The sequence below is a fragment of the Tiliqua scincoides genome, chromosome 6 (genome assembly GCF_035046505.1).
Source record: "Tiliqua scincoides isolate rTilSci1 chromosome 6, rTilSci1.hap2, whole genome shotgun sequence".
Lineage (NCBI taxonomy): Eukaryota > Metazoa > Chordata > Lepidosauria > Squamata > Scincidae > Tiliqua > Tiliqua scincoides.
Window position 1 is genome coordinate 85,963,812 of NC_089826.1, and position 20,780 is coordinate 85,984,591.

At 42.7% G+C, this 20,780-nt stretch overlaps 1 protein-coding gene across 1 annotated transcript in view; it reads right to left on the bottom strand.

The window, feature by feature from the left end:
• Positions 1-20,780, bottom strand: part of SMC1B (structural maintenance of chromosomes 1B) — a 65,804-nt gene that overhangs the window by 24,141 nt on the left and 20,883 nt on the right. The window contains exons 8-16 of the mRNA XM_066632144.1: positions 19,046-19,128; positions 17,211-17,418; positions 16,353-16,538; positions 13,966-14,145; positions 12,055-12,201; positions 4,867-5,004; positions 3,718-3,834; positions 2,798-2,904; positions 784-925 (exon numbers count right to left, since the gene is read on the bottom strand). Of these exons, the coding sequence (XP_066488241.1) occupies positions 784-925; positions 2,798-2,904; positions 3,718-3,834; positions 4,867-5,004; positions 12,055-12,201; positions 13,966-14,145; positions 16,353-16,538; positions 17,211-17,418; positions 19,046-19,128 (1,308 nt within the window). The remainder of the gene's footprint in view (positions 1-783; positions 926-2,797; positions 2,905-3,717; positions 3,835-4,866; positions 5,005-12,054; positions 12,202-13,965; positions 14,146-16,352; positions 16,539-17,210; positions 17,419-19,045; positions 19,129-20,780) is intronic.

Below are 20,780 nucleotides of genomic sequence, written 5' to 3' on the forward strand. Positions count from 1 at the left end.
CTTCTCAACGTCTTCTGTACTGATCTAGAAGCTGTCAAATATCTATTATTGTTAACAGTTGTGAAATAATATGTAGTAACTTTCAGATTCTATAAAGATAAGCCTGCCCACTTCAGTTCACTTAGCTATGTAATTGGACTGACATTTTTTCAAACTAAGCTTCAGCAAAGTTCTGCGGAGTACATAACTTCTCTCATATACTGAAGCTGAATCTATAAAAGACCAAAACAATGATAGTTGGCAGACTGTGAGACTAGCATGTAAATACCCAGTGGTGATGGGAGTTTAGCCCTCCCTTAGGTATTCCAGGTTTACAGATTTCCTATACAGTAGTTTTGCTTCTAGTCTTTGGTTTGCATTTGCTTTTTGCTGCCACACCAGACTACCCACATTGCATGTTTAGCTTGTTGTCTACTAAAATGCCTAGATCTTTTTCGCATGTACTAACACCCAAATAAGTATCTCCAATCTTATTTTTTATGAATCTGATTTTTCCTACCCAAATGTAGAAATTGTTTGTGAGTACAGCTTGTCTCTGAGTACAGCTACTTCAGATAACAGTGACAGGTTAAGATAAAAGTTCCCTTTGGAAAAAATCATCATCATCATCATCATCATCTCTCATTTACACATAATCTTGGAAAAGGAAACTGTTAAGCATCCAAGAGTAAGTCCCTCCAATCATGTGGTTTTGTAATCATCCGTGAAATCCACACAACTCTATACCAAGTTCATTCTGATAGGACTTTTATATATTTCAGAATACTTAAAACCAGTGATTACCCATTTCAGGTGATTGATCTCAGCTTCATCTTTGCGAATACTATCCTTCAGCATGTTGCTCCTGTTAACCTGCTTTTCTAAATAGCTGCAGATATACTCAAGTTGCACATTCAATCGTGTCTTCTGGTTTTCAAATTCAAATCTAGTTGATCAAAGAACAACAATATTTCAAAACAAGGTTAAAACACACAAAATCTGCTTACTGATAAGTTGCCTAAAGTGCACTGTGTTCACTCTTCCTTTACTTCTTACCTAATTACAAATGCATAAAAAAGATTAGAAAAGAAAATTTGTCAGAACTTTTGCCTGAATCATCAAAAACTAAGTTGTTAGTGATTTCATGCATGCAATAGGCTTTAGCTTTTTATTTTATTAACTTGTCTTAACAGAATTTTATTCTGCCTTTCCCCAATAGGTGCTCAAGGCAGCTAACAAATAGTCACAGAATACAAAATAAAAACTACAAAATTTAAGAATTAGAAATAATAAAACAAAAAACACATCCAATAAAATTCATCCAACAATCAACCCACAGTCATCAAAAGTCCATAAACCAACTACTGTTTTTATTTAGTATTTAGTAGAAAGCTTTATTTATTTAGTAGAAAGCTGCATAAAATGGTATTAAATAAAGAACAGCGCAGATTACTTATAAGTATAAACAACTCCCTGTAAGCTCCTTCATCTACTGGTGGCCAGTGGCGCTGGGAGGAGAATCCTTTCTGCCCAGGGACTACTCCCTGGCCGTTGTTGGTCACCCCGATTATTGCTCTGACTACTAATGCAGTTATTGCTCAGAACTTGAGGTAAGGAGGGCAATCTTTGAGTGCTGAGTGTTGGGTGAGTTAGGACAGACAAAAGAAAATATTTCTTTACTCAGTGTGTAGTCTGAAATTCCTTGCCATAGGATGTGGGGATGGAATCTGGCCTAGATGCCTTTAAAAGGGGATTGGACAAATTTTTGGAAGAAAAGTCCAACACAGGTTACAAACCATTATGTGTATGTGCAACTTCCTGATTTTAGAAGTGGGTTACCTCAGAATGCCAGATGCAAGGGATGGCACCAAGATGCAGGTCTCTTGTTGCCTTGAGGCATTTGGTGGGCCACTCTGAGATACAGGAAGCTGGACTAGATGGGCCTATGGTCTGATCCAGCAGGGCTACTCTTATGTTCTTAACTAGCACTTGGCAGCCTCATCTACCTTCTTGGAGACACTATCCTAGGGCTGTTGCAGGCTGTCCTCACGGGTACTGGGAGCAACATTAGCCCTCCTGAATTCTGTTAAGGCACCTCAGTGGTTTTCCCTGTGCCTTTTGAACGATATGGAGCAAAGAAGTGGCAATGGGCAAGGATGTTTAATCCTTCCTTTTCAACTCTCCCTTTTAATTGCTCCCCCCTCCCCACCGGAGTTTTCCATGTGCATTTTTGAGGGGATATCTGTGTAAATATATAGTTTTATCAGTTTAACAATTATCTTAAAGATACATCAACAGCTGAACAATATACTGTAACATTCAAATAATCCAGCACCTTTGGGCCCTAGATGGTTCTGCATTATTGGTAAAGGTTTGTTTCCAGTGAGTAAAACAGGTTTATAGCCCCAGTCTTACTGAACACAATAGGATTACTTCTCAGTAAAATAAACAACACTGTTTTCAAACACCTCTAATTATTGGCAATGCCGGACTGACAATTAAAACTAGCCCACCGTTGATGAACCCTGAATCTAGCATCACCACAGTACTGTAACTTAATTACTGTTAAACTACTCGGGTCGTCTCCAAGCAACTTCCAAGCCTTTCTTGGCAACCTTATCACTGAGCCAGGAATAAATGAACCTGTGGTGGGGCCAGTGAGGTCAGGAGTCCTCTCCCAAACAGGTTTGATGCTAGAATATCGAGAGTTCCAGATTACTGGCGTTTCACTGTACTAGAATGGAAACAAATATTTATGCACAATATTTGATAACAGAATGGAGTAACCAAATACCACCACTTTTCAGTTAATAGTTACCTCTTTTTGTCAGTTTCTTCCTGCTGTTGTACATGTTCTCTTTCATATACACGAATATTCTCTATTCCAATTTCTTCACAGAATTCACAGAAAACATTATCTTCCACCTATTCCCAACCCCCCACAAAAGAAAAACATTAAATATTTTGGTTATTTCATTAATTAAATATTATTACTTTAATTAAATATTATAGTTATTTCTTATAGGGCAGCACTGACGCTTCATTTTCTCCACTTTAGTTTAAGAACTCTATCCAGGGATGAGTTCTTCACAGAAAATTGGAAAGGAAGAAATGTACTCTTGCACATTCTTTTAAAAATACTCTTTACTGCAAGGTTGGTCCTCTTAACTAGAGCAGACACACCAATAAGCCCGACAGCCTTATCGAACTTATCCTGAAAAATATTGGGAACATAATTTTATAACCAGCCTGCTTTTATAATTTTTAGGATTACCACATGGTCAAATTATCATAGAAATGAAGTGCACAGTGAGGTACTCTGCCATGATGGTTAGACGATCAGTGTGGTGCAGTAGTTAGAGCTGAACTAGGCCTGCTAAAACCTGAGTTCAAAACCTTGCTAATCCATAATCTTACTGGGTGTTCTTGCACCAGTTAACACACCTCATGGTGAAGTTGTGAGGGTAAACAGGCACACATTTATGGCACCATGAGCTCCTTGAGTTAAGGGCAGGATATAAATGTGACAAAGTAATAGTAAGAGGCCCAAGACTCCATGGGAAGCCCATGTTGCATGTGAACAGTGTGCGTTGGAATGTGCTGTACGCTCTCTGCAAAACACAGGGGTTCCTCATTAAACCATAAGACAAGAGTTCCTCTTTGCCCTCAAAACCTACAAAGAACTATCATCAGCCACCCATTATGATTCTAGATGCTACAATGACTGAAAATTTTTACCGCATTAATTTTCTTCTGGAGCTCATCCATTTTTCCTGCTCTTTGGAAAACTCCTTCATTCATCATTACATGCTGTGATTGAATATTTACCAGTTCACTGTCCAACATAGATTTTTCCTACATACAAATAAAAGCAATCAGTGTTTAAGTTGAATTAAACATTACAAAACAAATATATTTGAAAAGAATTATCTAATGTGATTAATTTGTAACTATGTGTCTAACAAGACATATTTATTTTCTTAATTTAAAAAACCATCCCCCACATATAAATTGAAGTTAGTGGCATCACTATTAAGGAACATGCTATACAAAGATCCTACAAAATTTCTGCAACTTTCTGGCCCACTGAGTGTAATGACCATGTAGATTAGAGTGGGAACTATAAAACTGAAGTCTTTGGTGATGAATTTTAAAAATATATATGACCTGAATAGGTGGAAAAATGGCAATATACGATTTTAGTTATAACCAACAATTAAATCATTGCTTTAGTCATAATTCACAGCACAATCCTAGCATGTATACTCAGAAGTAAGTCCTGCTGAGTTTACTGGGATTTACTACTAGGTAAGCGTGGAATTGCAGCCTTAGGGTGCAATCCAGCCCTTCACTTGGGCCAGCCCAGGAGGTTTGCAAACATTCTGTAAGGCACTTTTGTGCCTCCTCAGGAGTCAGCTAGGCCGACACGCAGAGGCGCACCAGTCTGTGGAGGCTGGAACAAGCCCCCGCACCGACAGAGGCATCAAGGCTTGCATCGGCCCAACTGGGGTGACGCAAGGCTCTAAGGTAGGTAGGGGTGGACAGGAGGTGGGAGGGAGGTGGGAGGGAAGTAGGAGGCAGGGCTGGGATCCTGCAGTTATGCCGGATTCCAACCCGCTCCCAGGGAGATTGGAGCGGCTTGAAGCTGCTCCGCTCTCCTCAGACTTATGCCACCTCAAGAGGTAGAGTGTATGAGGAGATCCATAGCAGAAAAGGCACCTTTCCCAGAGGTAAGGGGAAAAATTTCCCCTTGCCTCTGGCTGACCCACTTTTGGCCACTATCCTGCGCTGGATACTGCACAAGCCTCTTGGTTTGCTTGTTCCAGCACAGGATAGGATTGAGCCACTAGATAAATAAGAAAGCTAACTCTGAGGGTTTGCAACTACCTTATGGAAATCAGCAAGGCGTTTTTTCTTAAGAACTTCTAGTTCATTTTGTGAATATTTGTGTCGGGTTTGAATTCCTTGGCACTGAGCTTGCAATTGCTTTAAATCAGTCTCTTTGCGCTTAATTTTCACTAAGTCCTAAGGAAGAGAAGTGAAATAACATTTTAGAAAGGAAAAAATAAAATTTTATTTGTAGATGTTTGGCTTATAATAGTAACTTGATACATTTAATCCAACATAAAATCACATATAAAACAACTGTTGAATGAGCATTATATATATATTTTTTTCCAATATATTTTATTCATTCATTACAGATACAGGAAAGGAAATAGGCTTAACTTTGGGTAGGGTACGACACAGGTTACACATAAGGGTTGGCCCCAGATTCCAACATACATCATTCAATTAACTCAAAAAAAAAACACACTAATCATCAATACAAAGGTTCGCATATTTATGAATATAAAAAAATTATTTTACGAAACACTCAATTTTATCTAACTAGATTTATCTACCCAATCATAAAAAAACTTCCAATATTTTCTTACTCTATCTAAATCTCTCTCTTTCATTCTTTCTGTTAAAACTTCCATTTCTGCTACTTCATAGATTTTATCTATTAAATCTTCCTTAGTTGGTACATCTATAGATTTCCATTTTTGCTCAAACAATATTCTTCCCGCTGTAACAATATTTACAATAAGGTGTTTCTTAGGTTGGTCTTTAATTTCTGATGTCACATTTAGGAGGAATATTTCCGGTTTGAATGGTAATACACAATGCAATATCTCTTGCAACACTTTATGTATTATCTTCCAATATTTCTTTGCTTTTTCGCATGTCCACCACATATGATAAAAAGTTCCTTCTAGCTCATTACATTTCCAACACTTATTTGATAACTCAGAGTACATTTTTGCTAACTTCTCTGTTGTTAAATACCATCTATAAAACATTTTATATAAGTTCTCTTTAAAAGTCACTGCTTTAGTTATCTTAATATTCGTATTCCAAATTTGATTCCAATCATCCATTGATATATTATATCCAAAATTTTTTGCCCAACGCACCATTGCTTCTTTAACAATCTCATCTTCCATTCTCATCTCCAGGAGAAAACTGTACATTTTTCTTATATACTTCCCCTCATCAATCAAAAATATTTTATCAAAACTTATATCTTCTTCATATAGACCTATTTTTTGGTCTTCTCGTAATCTTGTTCTGATTTGCATTTCATTCCACCAGTCCAGCTTTATTCCTTTCTCTTCTAATTCAGACTTACTTAAAATCTCTCCTTTATTATTCAGCAAGTCACTGTATGGTTTATTTTGATCTTTTTTAATCCAGTTCGGATTGGTTGCTATTTCGAGAGGTTTTATCCATCTAGGTAATTTAAAATATATCTTATATTTTATCTGGTCCCATATCCAAATTGGAGATCTTCTTAAAATATGTTGTTTAAAATATCCATGCTGTTTAACTTTATCATAAAAGAGGAACGGATGCCAGCCTATTTGTAAATCGTGTGCTTCTAATGTTAAGATTTTTTCGTTCAATACAATTGAATGAGCATTATATACTGTTGCACATCACATTCCGATTTAGTTAAATCACAAAGCAAACAACGGGTAATGTTCTCAGCTAAACAAAGAAAAGCAGCTAGCCATGGAAGGTTTTGATTGGGAGTGGCAGAATCTTCTTCCCTCCAGCTATCTTTTCCTTTGACTACCACCCCCCCCCCCACCACCACAATGCTTTCTCATTTCACAGGGATTTGGCTCAAAGCCTAACTTACAGATCAAGATGGTTAAAGATGATAGGTCTAGTCTAGAGGGTAGAGCCTCCATTTGCCTGAAGATAACATCCACAAGGTTGCCAGTTCGAGGCCACCGGCACCGTGAGACCTTGAAGCAGCTGATAAGCTGAGCCGAGTTATTCCATCTGCTCTGAGCGTGGGAGGATGGAGGCCAGAATGTGAAACCAGATCAGAAAGAAACATCTGAATGTTGTGGTTCTTGAAAGATAGAACCTTCTTTCAATTGTAAAAATCCCTACAGGGATTTAAATAGCCTGCCTATGTAAACCGCCTTGAATAAAGACCAAGAAAGGCGGTATATAAATACCTGTATTATTATTATTATTATTATTATTAAAGAGGTTAACCAGGAAACCTTAGATGTTCGTCCTCATGGCCAGATGTATTTCATCCTGAGGCACTAAAAGAACTTGCTAGTGTATTCTCAGAAACTTTGACTATCACATTTGTAATATGTTGGAGAATGAATGAGATTGGGCTAATGTTGTCCCAATCTTCAAAATGAAGAAAAAGGAAGATCCAAGAAACTATAGATCTGTCCCGTCCAAATATCCCAACTCCCTTCTAATGCCTGCTTTTTGGCTAATTAACACCCTCCTTTTCCAAGAACAACAGCTGCAGTGTGCAAAGAAATGAATACAGATCTGTTAGTCTATCTGTTTGAGCAATTAACAAGAATTTATTGCTACAGACACAGACACTCCCTGCAAGTCCTCTTGTCCAGAGGCTTTCCCTCCCCAAAACTCCACTTAACTCGGGGTAAAGGTCTGAAGCCTCCCGTTCAAGTTCAATCCCGTCTCCGAAGCACAGTCCAGTCTTCCGGAGTAAAATCCCACCTCTCCAGCAGTGTTCTCTCCAGCAGAGTCCTGGCAGTCCTCTCCTCTGTGTGTCCTCCAGCAGAGTTCTGGCAGTCCCCTTCTCCCAGTGTGAGTCCGTCCGGGTGTCCCTCTGGGTCAGGGTCGCGTCTGCCTCTGGGTCAGGGTCCAGCTTCCGGCTGGGTCAGCGTCCTGCTTCTGGCCAGCTCTTTGCTCCTTCTGAAGCTGCCTTTTATCCTGCAGCCCCTTGTTAAGTCCAAATGCAGCTCAGCTGTGAGCTACCTCGTTAGCTCATTCAAAGCCCCATCAAGGTAAAATGAAGCTCAGGTGTCCAACCAGGTCTCCATTGGCCTTGATTGATTACAGCTGTGGAGCCAGCCCTGCCCTTCCCCAAGCTGTCAACCAGCTGTCAAAACATGGAATCGCTGTCAACACCACATCATCCACCTGATGATCTTCTGATCTTCCATTACAAGATCATATAGTCTGACTGATATAAAGAAATGATACCAGAACAGATGATAAAGCAGCCCATCTGAAAGCATCTTGAGGGCAATGCAGTGTAAATTCTTGCAGACTAATCTAATCCCTCTTTTTGATAGGGTTACTAACTGAGTTGATTGTGGGATTGCTGTGAAAGGAATTTATACTGATTACAGCATAATATCTGACAAATATCCCCAAGCTATTTGGTTAGCAAACGTGTCACAAGTGGGATAGATGATAATGACCACAGGCAAATTGACAACTGGTTGGAAAATGGTATTAAAACAATAACAATGACTCCTTATCAAGTGGAAGGTTTCAAGTAGAGGTGCCACTGTGCTTTGTTCCTGGTCTTGTACTTTTTAAACAATTTTATCAGGGATGCATATAAAGGAGTGGAGGGAATCCTTATCAAATTTGCACACAACATAAGATGGGGAAAGGGAAGGACAGTTACCTCATAAAACAGTAATAACATTCAAAATGACTTTCACAGATTGAAAGACTGAAACTAACAACATAAAATTTACAGCAGCAAACAGGGCTTAGCATTTTAAGAAAAAACTCAAAAAAATGCACAGGAGATCTGGTTTGACAAGAGTATATGTAAAAAAAGAATCCTGTGATTGTTAAATATTAACCTGCTGCAGAGTTTGAGGCAGTAGTGTGATGCAGCTGCAAATAAGGCTAATGTGATTTTTCTCAATTTTCTGGCAGGGAAAACCACCAAACGAAACCAGGGAACATGGCATTGGCTTTGCAGTCAGAAATACCTTGCTGGAATCCATCATCCCACCTACTGTGGGAAGTGAAAGAATTTTGTCCCTGCAGCTCCAGTCATCAGCAGGACCTGTCACTCTCATCAGTGCATAAGCACCGGCTCTGTCGTCTCCAGCAGAAGCCAAAGACAAATTCTACGATGACCTGGCCACCACTATCAAGAAAAACCCTGTAAAAGAGCCATTGTTCATCCTCAGTGATTTCAATGCTAGAGCTGGTGCTGATCACAGTTCGTGGCCCACTTGCTTAGGTCAGTTCGGCACTGGGAAGATGAACGAAAATGGCCAACGCCTGCTAGAGCTTTGCTGTCATCACGGTCTCTGTGTCAGCAACATGTTCTTCAACACAAAGCCCCAACACAGAGTCTCTTGGAGACACCCAAGATCAAAGCACTGGCACCAGTTCAACCTGATTCTCACCAGACACTCCAGCCTTCCCAGCATCAAGATCACACGCAGTTATCAGGGTGCTGCCTGCGACACTGACCACTCCCTGCTGTGCAGCAGAGTGAAACTGCAAACAAAGCGACTGTATCACACGAAAAAGGAAGTAAGACCTCGCATTGATACCAGCAAGACCCGGGATCAGAGAAAAGTGGAGGAATTTGCACAAGCGCTTGAGGAATCTCTTCCAGGCCCGGCCGACGCAAACACATCCAACAGATAGCAACATTTCAAGGATACCGTTTACAACACCGCCTTGTCCATATTTGACAAGAAGACCAACAAGGCGGCAGACTGGTTTGAAGCCCACTCTGAGGAGTTGACACCAGTCATTGAAGAAAAGAGGAGAGCTCAAGAAGCATACAAGGCCTGTCCCAGTGAGCGCAACCTGCAGGTCCTCCAAGCTGCTCGCAGCAAAGTCCACCAGACTGCCAGGAGATGTGCTAATGACTACTGGCTCAAGCTCTGTTCCCAGATATCAACTGACATGGGCAACATCAAGGGGATGTATGATGGTATCAAGCAGACCCTAGGTCCAACACAAAAGAAAACTGCCCCTCTGAAGTCTGCCGCAGGCGAGGTCATCCAGGATCGGGTGCAGCAGATGGAATGCTGGGTGCAGCACTACTCTGAGCTATACTCCAGAGAAAATGTAGTCACTAAAGAAGTGCTGAACAACATTGAGTGCCTGCCTGTGCTGGAGGAGCTTGACAGTGAACCAACCCTAGAAGAACTTCATGTAGCCCTGGACTCCCTTGCCTTTGGCAAGGCAACTGGAGAAGACAGCATCCCTGCTGAAGTCCTAAAGTGCTGCAAAGAGATCATCGTCACTGAGCTGCATAAAATCCTCTGTCTCTGCTAGAGAGAAGGTAGAGTACCTCAAGACATGAGGGATGCAAACATCATCACGCTATACAAGAACAAAGGCGACAGGGGTGACTGCAACAACTACCACAGCATCTCTCTCCTTAGCGCTGTAGGAAAACCGTTTGACCGAGATGCACTAAAGAGGATCCAGGTACTAGCAGAGAGCTTCTATCCAGAATCGCAGTGCGGATTCCGAGCCAACAGGTCCACCACTGATATGGTATTCTCCCTTAGACAGCTGCAGGAGAAATGCAGGGAACAACAACAGCCACTCTTTATAGCCTTCACAGATCTCACGAAAGCTTTCGACCTGGTCAGCAGGGACGGCCTCTTCAAGATTCTCCCCAAGATCGGATGTCCACCCAGGCTCCTCAGCATCATCAGATATTTCCACAAGGACATGAAGGGCACTGTTGTCTTTGATGGCTCCACATCAGACCCCTTTGACATCCAAAGCGGAGTGAAGCAGGGCTATGTTCTTGTGCCAACCTTGTTTGGGATTTTCTTCACTGTCCTGCTGAAGCATGCATTTGGAACTGCAACAGAAGGCATCTATCTCTGGACCAGATCAGACAGAAAGCTCTTCAACCTCTCCAGACTGAGAGCAAAGTCCAGCTGAAATGTCTGCGTGACTTCCTCTTTGCCGACGATGCAGCTGTCACTACCCACTCTGCCAAAGATCTCCAGCAGCTCATGGATCATTTTAGCAAGGCCTGCCAAGATTTTGGACTGACAATCAGCCTTAAGAAAACACAGGTCATGGTTCAGGATGTGGACTCACCTCCCTGCTTTACAATCTCTGAGCATGAACTGGAGCTTGTCCATGACTTTGTGTACCTTGGCTCAATTATCTCCGACACTCTTTCTCTCGATACCGAGCTAAACAAGCGCATGGGTAAAGCAGCTACCACGTTTTCCAGACTCACAAAGAGAGTCTGGTCCAACAAGAAGCTGACGGAACATACCAAGATCCAGGTCTACAGAGCTTGCGTCCTGAGTACACTTCTGTACTGCAGTGAGTCATGGACTCTTCGCTCTCAACAGGAGAGGAAACTGAACGCTTTCCACATGCGCTGCCTCCGATGCATCCTTGGCATCACCTGGCAGGACAAAGTTCCACAGTCCTGGAACAAGCTGAAATCCCTAGCATGTATGCACTGCTGAAACAGAGACGCCTGTGTTGGCTTGGTCATGTTGTGAGAATGGATGATGGCCGGATCCCAAAGGATCTCCTCTATGGAGAACTCGTGCAGGGAAAGCGCTCTACAGGTAGACCACAGCTGCGATACAAGGACATCTGCAAGAGGGATCTGAAGGCCTTAGGAGTGGACCTCAACAGGTGGGAAACCCTGGCCTCTGAGCGGCCCGCTTGGAGGCAGGCTGTGCAGCATGGCCTTTCCCAGTTTGAAGAGACACTTGGCCAACAGACTGAGGCAAAGAGGCAAAGAAAGAAGGCCCACAGCCAAGGAGACAGACCAGGGACAGACTACACTTGCTCCCAGTGTGGAAAGGATTTTCACTCCCGAATCGGCCTTTTCAGCCACACTAGAAGCTGTTCTAGAACCACCATTCAGAGCACGATACCATAGTCTTTCGAGACTGAAGGTTGCCAACTGATTTTAGAGCTACATTAATAGAATCATAGCTTCCAAGTCACAAGAAAGTATAGTTCCACATTGTTCTACTACGCTAGGCATATCTCAGTTGGAGAGTACTGTATCCAATTCTGTCTGCCACACTAAGAATGATGTAAACAAGTTCAAATGGATTAGAGGAGGCCAAACAACAAGAAAAAAAAGCCTATGAAGAAAGTCTGAAAGAATTAGGTATATCTTGCCTGGAGAATAGAAGGCTGAGGGTAGACAGCACATCAGATAACTGTTCTATTTCCCTCCTGCCTGATGTAACATCTGCTGCTCCTTGAGTTCAAACAATTATCCTAACATTTTATTTTATATCTTTAAAAAAGTTTTACCTTTAGTTCTTTCATCAGCTTTTCTCTTCTTTCTCTAAGTTCATTCATCTCCTTTTCATCCCAGTATTTAGCCTTGATTTTCAAGTAACTTGACCCTCCAGAGATTATGCCAGATTTCAAAAATAAAGTTCCATCAAGAGCTACTGTCTGAAAATTAAAGATATCTTTTCTTATGTGACCAATACCACTAGAGCAGGGGTGGGCAAACTTTCAACTTGAGGGATCCTGGACCTTTACCAACTGTAAAAAAGAGGGAACTTCAGCAGATTCAGCTTGTCATCTCACAGATGACAAGATAATTTTCTCTCCTACACAATTGTTAAAGGTCCAGGATCCCTCAGGTTGAAAGTTTGCCCACCTCTGCATGAGAGGATAATTAGGCATTTGCAGTATACTAGCAATTCATGAAATGTTTTAAAAGCCAAGAGGTCTATGCACAAATACCCATATTCCATGGCATTTTGCCTCCTAGTTGAAATACAAAGAATCACAGAATGACTTACAACTAACAGCAAACCTTAGAAATAAAGCAATGTATATATCAAAGGATACATTTCGCTGTCCTATATTCTTGGCATAGAGGATTAATAGCCCAATCCTGAGCTACCCGGAGCGCCTAGGCTCGGTGGCACCGAAAAGGGCTGCCGCCGAATCCTGCACTACTGCGGGAGGCTTCTCAGGAGAAGTGTACGTTCGTCCCCTTCCCCTGAGTAAGGTAAGCAGCCCCACAATGGGGCTACTCACTGTAGAGTAAAGGTGCTCGTGTAGGGCGTGCAGCCCTCCACGAGCGCCCTGGATCCTGCGGAACTCAGCTCCGCGGATCCTCCTCCTGCCCGTCCCCCCGGCACGCCTCCCACCCACCCTTCGGCATGCCTCCTCCCCGCTCCCGTCGGCCTCCCCCCTCCCAGGAACGCCTCCCCCATGCCCTGCCTCCCATTCTGCAGCCCGACAGTCTGGGAGATCACCGAGCCACAGAACCTGGGCCACCACCGGGCACTAGCCCAGCACCGGCGGGCGCTGAGCTAGCACCGGTAGGAGCCCGGCAGTGAGCATTGCAAACGTGCCTTATGGCATGTTGGCAACTGTGGTTGGCCGCACGGAGCTGTGCCGCCGACCACAGGATTGGGCTCTAAGCTATCCATGATAAAACCTGAGGGTTAACATATGTTAGCTAAATAGTGACATTTTAGATTGTTACATTCACAAAAAAGTCTTCAGCAGATTTCAGTCAAATCCACTTGCTAAGAACAATTAAAATGTTACAAAATAAAATATTATAGTTGATGTAAATGTTCAGTCAAATACCACAGCCCAGAGGTTCCAAAACTGTGCATCGCCTCAGGCATTATGGGATGCCGGTTACCCGGCAGGGAGACCACAATATGACCCTGCAAATGGCAGCAGGAGACTCAGTACAACAAGCAGAGCTCTCATGCAATTCTGAGCACTTAGAAAAGCTCTCCCGCCCATGCGGAGCCTCTTACCACCATTTGAGGACCACTGCAAGCCTCCAAAACTGGAAGTGAATGGTGGTGACATCATTGTATTCGTGTCATCGCTATTCACTTCCAGGTTGTGAGCTCTCGGGAAGGGAGCCGCTGGCTGGGTAAGTTTGGAAAACACTGCAATAGCCTTTTCTGAACTCTAGCTCTTCTAACTGCAGGATGGTTGGATACTGCTCCATAACTAAAACTCTCTGTCTTGAAGTAAACTGGCATATCATGAAAAAGTATCTTGGCTAGCCTAGTATTTTCTGGCTCTAGCTAACATTCAAAAATGCAATCCACCATCTGCATTTTTACATGATACAGTTCCAGTGGGGTTGCACCTTATGATTTTTCTGAACAAACAGATTAGCCTCTAAAGGCCAGTTGAAAATTCCAAATTAAAACTCAGCTCCTTACTACTCACTTTCAGTCGGTGTGGTCCATCAAATGCTATTTTTCTTGCTTCGTTTACTGATTCACAGACCAGACCATTACCACAAACAAACTGAATTACTTTCTTCAGTGGAGGAAAGGATGTTTGTATGACATCAATCATCATTTTAGCTCCTCTTATCTCTCTTAATTGTTCATTGATTGGTTCTACCTAAATAGATAAACAAGCTTGGGAAAAGGAAAATGAGGCAAAATACAGGCATCCCAACCACTTCTTCTACCAGGCTCCCTCCCTTTTGGGCAACAGGCAACATGTGCAGTGGTACTAGGGTTTCTTGGGCACTCTACTCTTCATCTGACCTTATGTCCCCATTCTTTTTTGGGGCTGCTCAGGTGCTGCACAAAGTGACACCTCAGCAGACATAGAGCTGCTGAAGGGGTGGCCCATGTGATAATTGGGTTCTCCTAGTGCCTTGGCAGCAGCTCCCTATCTCACCCTTCTTGATCTGCCCCTTCCCTCATAGCACTCCTTGCCTTCTGAGGCCTCCTTCTGTCTCTTCCTCCCAGAGTCTCAGTAGAAGGATTGCTGTGGGAAAGGTGACATTAGGAAAGCCCAATTATCATGTGGACCAGAAAAAAGCTTCCCACAGGCCGAATCTGGCCTGCAGGACTTAGTTAGTTGGCAACCTTCAGTCTCGAAAGACTATGGTATCGCGCTCTGAAAGGTGGTTCTGGAACAGCGTCTAGTGTGGCTGAAAAGGCTGATTCGGGAGTGACAATCCCTTCCACACTGGGAGCAAGTGCAGTCTGTCCCTGGTCTGTCTCCCTGGCTATGGGCCTTCCTTCTTTGCCTCTTTGCCTCAGACTGTTGGTCAAGTGTCTCTTCAAACTGGGAAAGGCCATGTCGCACAGCCTGCCTCCAAGCGGGCTGCTCAGAGACCAGGGTTTCCCACTTGTTGAGGTCCACTCCTAAGGCCTTCAGATCCCTCTTGCAGATGTCCTTGTATCGCAGCTGTGGTCTACCCGTAGGATGCTTTCCTTGCACGAGTTCTCCATAGAGGAGATCCTTTGGGATCCGGCCATCATCCATTCTCACGACATGACCGAGCCAACGCAGGCGTCTCTGTTTCAGTAGTGCATACATGCTAGGGATTCCAGCACGTTCCAGGACTGTGTTGTTTGGAACTTTGTCCTGCCAGGTGATGCCGAGAATACGTCGGAGGCAGCGCATGTGGAAAGCATTCAGTTTCCTCTCCTGTTGTGAGCGAAGAGTCCATGACTCGCTGCAGTACAGAAGTGTACTCAGGACGCAAGCTCTGTAGACCTGGATCTTGGTATGTTCCGTCAGCTTCTTGTTGGACCAGACTCTCTTTGTGAGTCTGGAAAACGTGGTAGCTGCTTTACCGATGCGTTTGTTTAGCTCGGTATCGAGAGAAAGAGTGTCAGAGATCGTTGAGCCAAGGTACACAAAGTCATGGACAACCTCCAGTTCATGCGCAGAGATTGTAATGCAGGGAGTTGAGTCCACATCCTGAACCATGACCTGTGTTTTCTTAAGGCTGATTGTAAGTCCAAAATCTTGGCAGGCCTTGCTAAAACGATCCATGAGCTGCTGGAGTTCTTTGGCAGAGTGGGTAGTGACAGCTGCATCGTCGGCAAAGAGGAAGTCACGCAGACATTTCAGCTGGACTTTGGACTTTGCTCTCAGTCTGGAGAGGTTGAAGAGCTTTCCGTCTGATCTGGTCCGGAGATAGATGCCTTCTGTTGCAGTTCCAAAGGCCTGCTTCAGCAGGACAGCGAAGAAGATCCCAAACAAGGTTTGACAATATCCCTGCTCTAGAATGAACAGAAGAGTAGAAACCAAGCCCTATGAGGAATGGCTAAAAGAGCTTGATATGTTTAGCCTGAAGAGAAGACTAAGGGGAAAAATGATAGCCTCCTTCAAGTTATCTGAAGGGCTATCAATGCAGGAGGATATGCACTCTAGGGCTACTGAGGGTAGGACTAGAACAATGAGTTGAAACTACAAGGAATAAATATAGGCTAGACATGAAGTATTTTCTATCTGTAAAAGGTTTCCAGAACTGGAACAGTCTCCCTCATGTAGTTGCTAGTTTTTCCTCATTAGAAATTTTGAAGTAGATGATGGATGACCACTTGTTAGGGATGCTGTAATCGTTGCCTGCACTGAAGAGGGGTTTGGACTAGATAGCCTCCAAGTCCCCTTCTAACTCACAATATTTTATGATTTAGAAAAGGACATTAGACCTGAAGGGCATCTTGATTGCTACTAACAACAACGGTTTAAGACTCTCTTGATGTTTAATTTTTTTGTTTTTAACTAGATTTTAATATTACAACACAGTGAGTTAGCAGGTTATAAATAAATAAATACATACAGTTTTAAGAAATGTTTACCTCAAGGTAATCCAAAGGAAGAAATGTTTCAGGTTCAGCTCTTTCTTCCTTGAGAAAACAAATACAATCTTTAGCTACCTTTTCTGAAGACACAACAATTGCGCTCATATATTTGCCAAAAGCTTTGGTGACAGCAAGACGGTATTTTTTATGGATAGGATGACACAAGTCAACTAATCTTCCAAACTAAAAAGAGACAAAAAATGTGAAATGTTAATATATACATCTATAATGCATTACTTTTCATGCTGATTTTGTCATGATTTTACATACAATTAGTTTCATTTGTCACTTCATTGATGCATTGGTATTCAGAGCCGTTAGTCCAAGTGAAGTCTATTATCCATATTTCCAAAGAGGTGTGGCAAAAAAACCCCAATTTCCTCCTTCTCTACCCCAAATTGGACCTATGGTGATGTCAGGAGCACAGACATTAGGAACTAGCACATAACCTAATGATCAGTGATAAGGAGCCCAATCCTATCTCCTACCATCTAACATCATACTGTTGTGCTACGGTGATAGTGGCGGGTGATGAGATGGCCAGCAAGAGGTAAGTAAAAAACTTTATGGGTTTACCTATGGGTTACCTATTTTGCTAGTGTACATCCGAGGAGATGAAGGGGAAAGAGTAGGTTGGAAAATCAGGGATAGAATCTAGTGTATGCTTTACCACCAAGAGACATTCCTTCCAGCCCTCTCCCTGCCCTCCCCCTTCCATGTCCAAAGGAAGTCTTTTTCAGCATTAAAGCTATCCAAATAGGCACCATGATTTAAAAAAACTGCCTTTCCACAATATTGTCATTTGTGGTACATCTACTGAAAACTTCAAATGTGAAATTACAATGATCTCGTTACCACATAATCAGGATACAGTCTTTTGAGGCTCTCTAAATTCTCTGCTCTCATCTGCTGGCGTTTCCCTTCATGAACATCAATTTTAGCATTGTGCAGTTCACTGACAATTTTATTTAGCTCTTCATTTATTTCAGCCATTCGTGTCTTTGAACCTTCAATTTCACTTATCAGCTGTACTTCTTCTTGCTTTTTCTCTGCCAAGGATTCGCTTCAAACCAAAGTAAAAAGTGTAGACTGATGATTCTGATCTCAGCTAAGCAACAGTGCAATGAATTCTGTAGATCAAAGTCTATAGGTTCAGTACTAAGGAATCTACACAATCATATTGATTATTTCTGTGCAAGACTAAACTGCATGATTTTAATATCTGATTTTTTTTTTCATATGATGCCTTAAAGGAGCTGTAAAGGAGCATAAAAAGTTCATTCCTTCTGGATGGGATATACAGAGGCTGGAAGCAGCAGAAAGCTGCTGAATTTCTGCAACTGAAATAAATGCAGTTCCTAAACTAATGTGTGCCTTTGAATTGTCTAAATAGGTTGTTCCTTGTATTCAGTAATAATGAAAATGTTCAGGTATGATGCCTTGATGGAGAAGTACAATTTCTGAAAATATGTGAAATGTAGACAGAAAATAGTTAAAAACATCTAAAAACAGGGCAGGTCTCCATTGAATTCAATGTAAAATGAAAAGGAACAAAAATGAGAGCATAGTCCATGAAACCTTAAGCTGAAATAAAGCAGTTAGTCTTTGAGCTGCTACAAAACTCTGTTTATGCGGCACTGCAGCAGACTGAGGGCCCAATCCTATCCAATTCTCCAGTGCTGGTGTAGCTGTGCCAGCAGGGTATGCACTGCATCCTGTTGTGAGAAGGCAGTTCCAGAGGCCCCCTCAAGGTATGGGAACATTTATTCCTTTACCTTGGGGCTGCATTACGGCTACACTGGTGCTGGAAAGTTGGATAGGACTGGGCCCTAACATGGCTATTACTTTGGAACTCCTTGCCTGAGAGTTGGGAGAAAAGAGAGAGTGTTCCAATTCTGTGTAAGATATAGCTTCTTCTGTCTTGAACCAAATTAACAGCAGAAACCCAAACACAGAAAAATGATAGCAATTGAGTGGCCAGACATACAAACTAATGAGGCACTAAACTTGAGCCCAACAACCAGGAATGTCCTAAGCCTGAGCCCCCAAGAGATTGCACCTTGAGCCAGATTCCATCTTGAGCTTATTTCTGAATGCCAGGTGCAAAAGAGTGGCAACAAGATACAGGTTTCTTGTTGTCATGTGTGCTCCCAGAGTAATCAGGTAGGCCACTGTGAGATATTATTATCTAGACTAGATAGTCTGATGCAACCATATGCCCCAAAAACTTCACACTCAACTGAATCTGCTTGCCAACACAGTTAAGGTGCCAACTCAAAAATCATGGAGAAGCAACAGAGAACCAAAATGCAAGCTAGAGGCTCTAGATTGCTTATTCCAAGCAGAACCTGTACAACCTGTACATCTAACAGAAATGTACATGCTTGTGAACTGAAAATAAAAGTATTTTTCTTTGAAAATTTTTTACTGCCTCTGTTCCTGCTTTACTGTTAGCAAACTTGCAGGGATTGGTGGGGAACTGTAGCTTGAAGATTGGCTCTCTCTGTTGCCTCTCCTCAAAACAAGACATACTTGTAAATCTTATAATTAATAATCCATTTTGATAGCCAAGTTTCTAAAGGAACGTAAGAAAAACCAAACAAAACATTAGTAAAAGATTTCCACCCAAAAACTCATACTGATGCAAAAAGTGATGAACTACAATTTAATCAAATTTAATAAATACATACGAGCATGTCCTGCTGTATTCCTGAAGCTTCTCTATCCGTTTCTCATGATCTTCTATCTGTTCCACAACTTGCTTTATACTCCCCTGAACAAAACAAAACAAAAACGGATATGCAGCAAAACATTACCTTGTGAGAAGGGAATACACAAAGGGATAAACAAAACGAACCCAGCTGCAAGCATTACAGAACAAAAAAGCAAGAAACCTGTAATTCTGTGAAAGTTCTACTGCTTTGAAGCAGACAGGGCTAGAAGGGAGAGAGTTCCACTGAAATGTCAAAGCACAAGGTCATTTGCATAGCTCTACCTCAGGGGTGCCCAAACCCTGGCCCTGGGGCCACTTGTGGCCCTTGAGGACTCCCAATGCAGCCCTCAAGGAGCCCCGTCTTCAATGAGCCTCTGGCCCTCAGATTTGTTGGAGCCCGCACTAGCCCAACACAGCTGCTCTCTGTGTGAGAGCGACTGTTTGACCTCTTACATGAGCTGTGGGATGAGGGCTCCCTCCACTGCTGGCTGTTTATAAACAGTATTTATTTATAAACAGTATTTATATACCGCTTTTCATGTTTCATGTCTGTGATGCAGTAGCAGCAGCAAAGGAAAGGCCAGCCTTGCTTTGTGCAAGGCATTTTATAGGCCTTGAGCTACTGCAAGACCCTCATTCATTCATAAAAGTTCATCTTTAATATATTCATTTATGTAAACTTATGTAAATTTATTCAAATTTTAAATGTAAATTAATTCTTTTTTTCCCTGCCCCCTGACACGGTGTCAAAGAGATGATGTGGCCCTCCTGCCAAAAACTTTGGACACCCCTGCTCTACCCCCTAAAAGCAAGCAGAAGGAGTAAACCTTTCCTGGATAACGTCAACCACTGAACAAGAACTATCTATAAATTGTAGTGTGTGGGCTTCCTCCCATTTTATGACATGTTGTACAGCCCTCCCAACACATTGTTTTCACAGTCTGTGGCTTCCAGGCTTCCATCTACCATCTTCCACAACTCTGTAAAGCAAAACTCATCATTTGAGGATCCTCAACTCTAAGGATCTTGATCAGCCCCTAGAAAGATGCTCCTTTGAAGCTGTTCACTATTGAAAACTAGTGCTGTAAAAATACCTCTTGAAGGCAGGATAGAAACTGAGACGTTTTCAAGGAACATTAGCAGTTTACAATTACGGAAATGTTAGTTGGCAACCTTCAGTCTCGAAAGACTATGGTATCGCGCTCTGAAAGGTGGTTCTGGAACAGTGTCTAGTGTGGCTGAAAAGGCCGATTCGGGAGGTTGGAGTGTCCTCTCCAGTGCGCGAAGCCTGGGTAAAGAAGGTATGGAGGATAGGCTGTTACCCATGCAGCAAATCCCCCCTCTCCACGTCGCTGGAATGATCCAGTGGAAAGGCAGAAACCAATACGGTTGGTTCCAGCGTCGTCGCAGGAGTTGCCAGAACATGACTGTGTGCAGCCACGAACCGCCTGAGGGACTCCGGCTCCTGATTTTGCCTCGAGGTTGACTCCTGAAGCCTTTTCCACAACTGGATGTAGCCACAAGGCAGTGGAGGTTTGGGATCAGAGTTTTCCTTCTCTTAGATGGAAACCCCTCTCGTGCCCCTCCCCCTGCATCCCGTCTGCCTCACCACTGCTCCCTGTTCAACTTCCTGATACACACAAACCCCTCTCCTGCCCCCCCTGCATCCCCTCTGCCTCACCACTGCTCCCTGTTCAACTTCCTGATACACA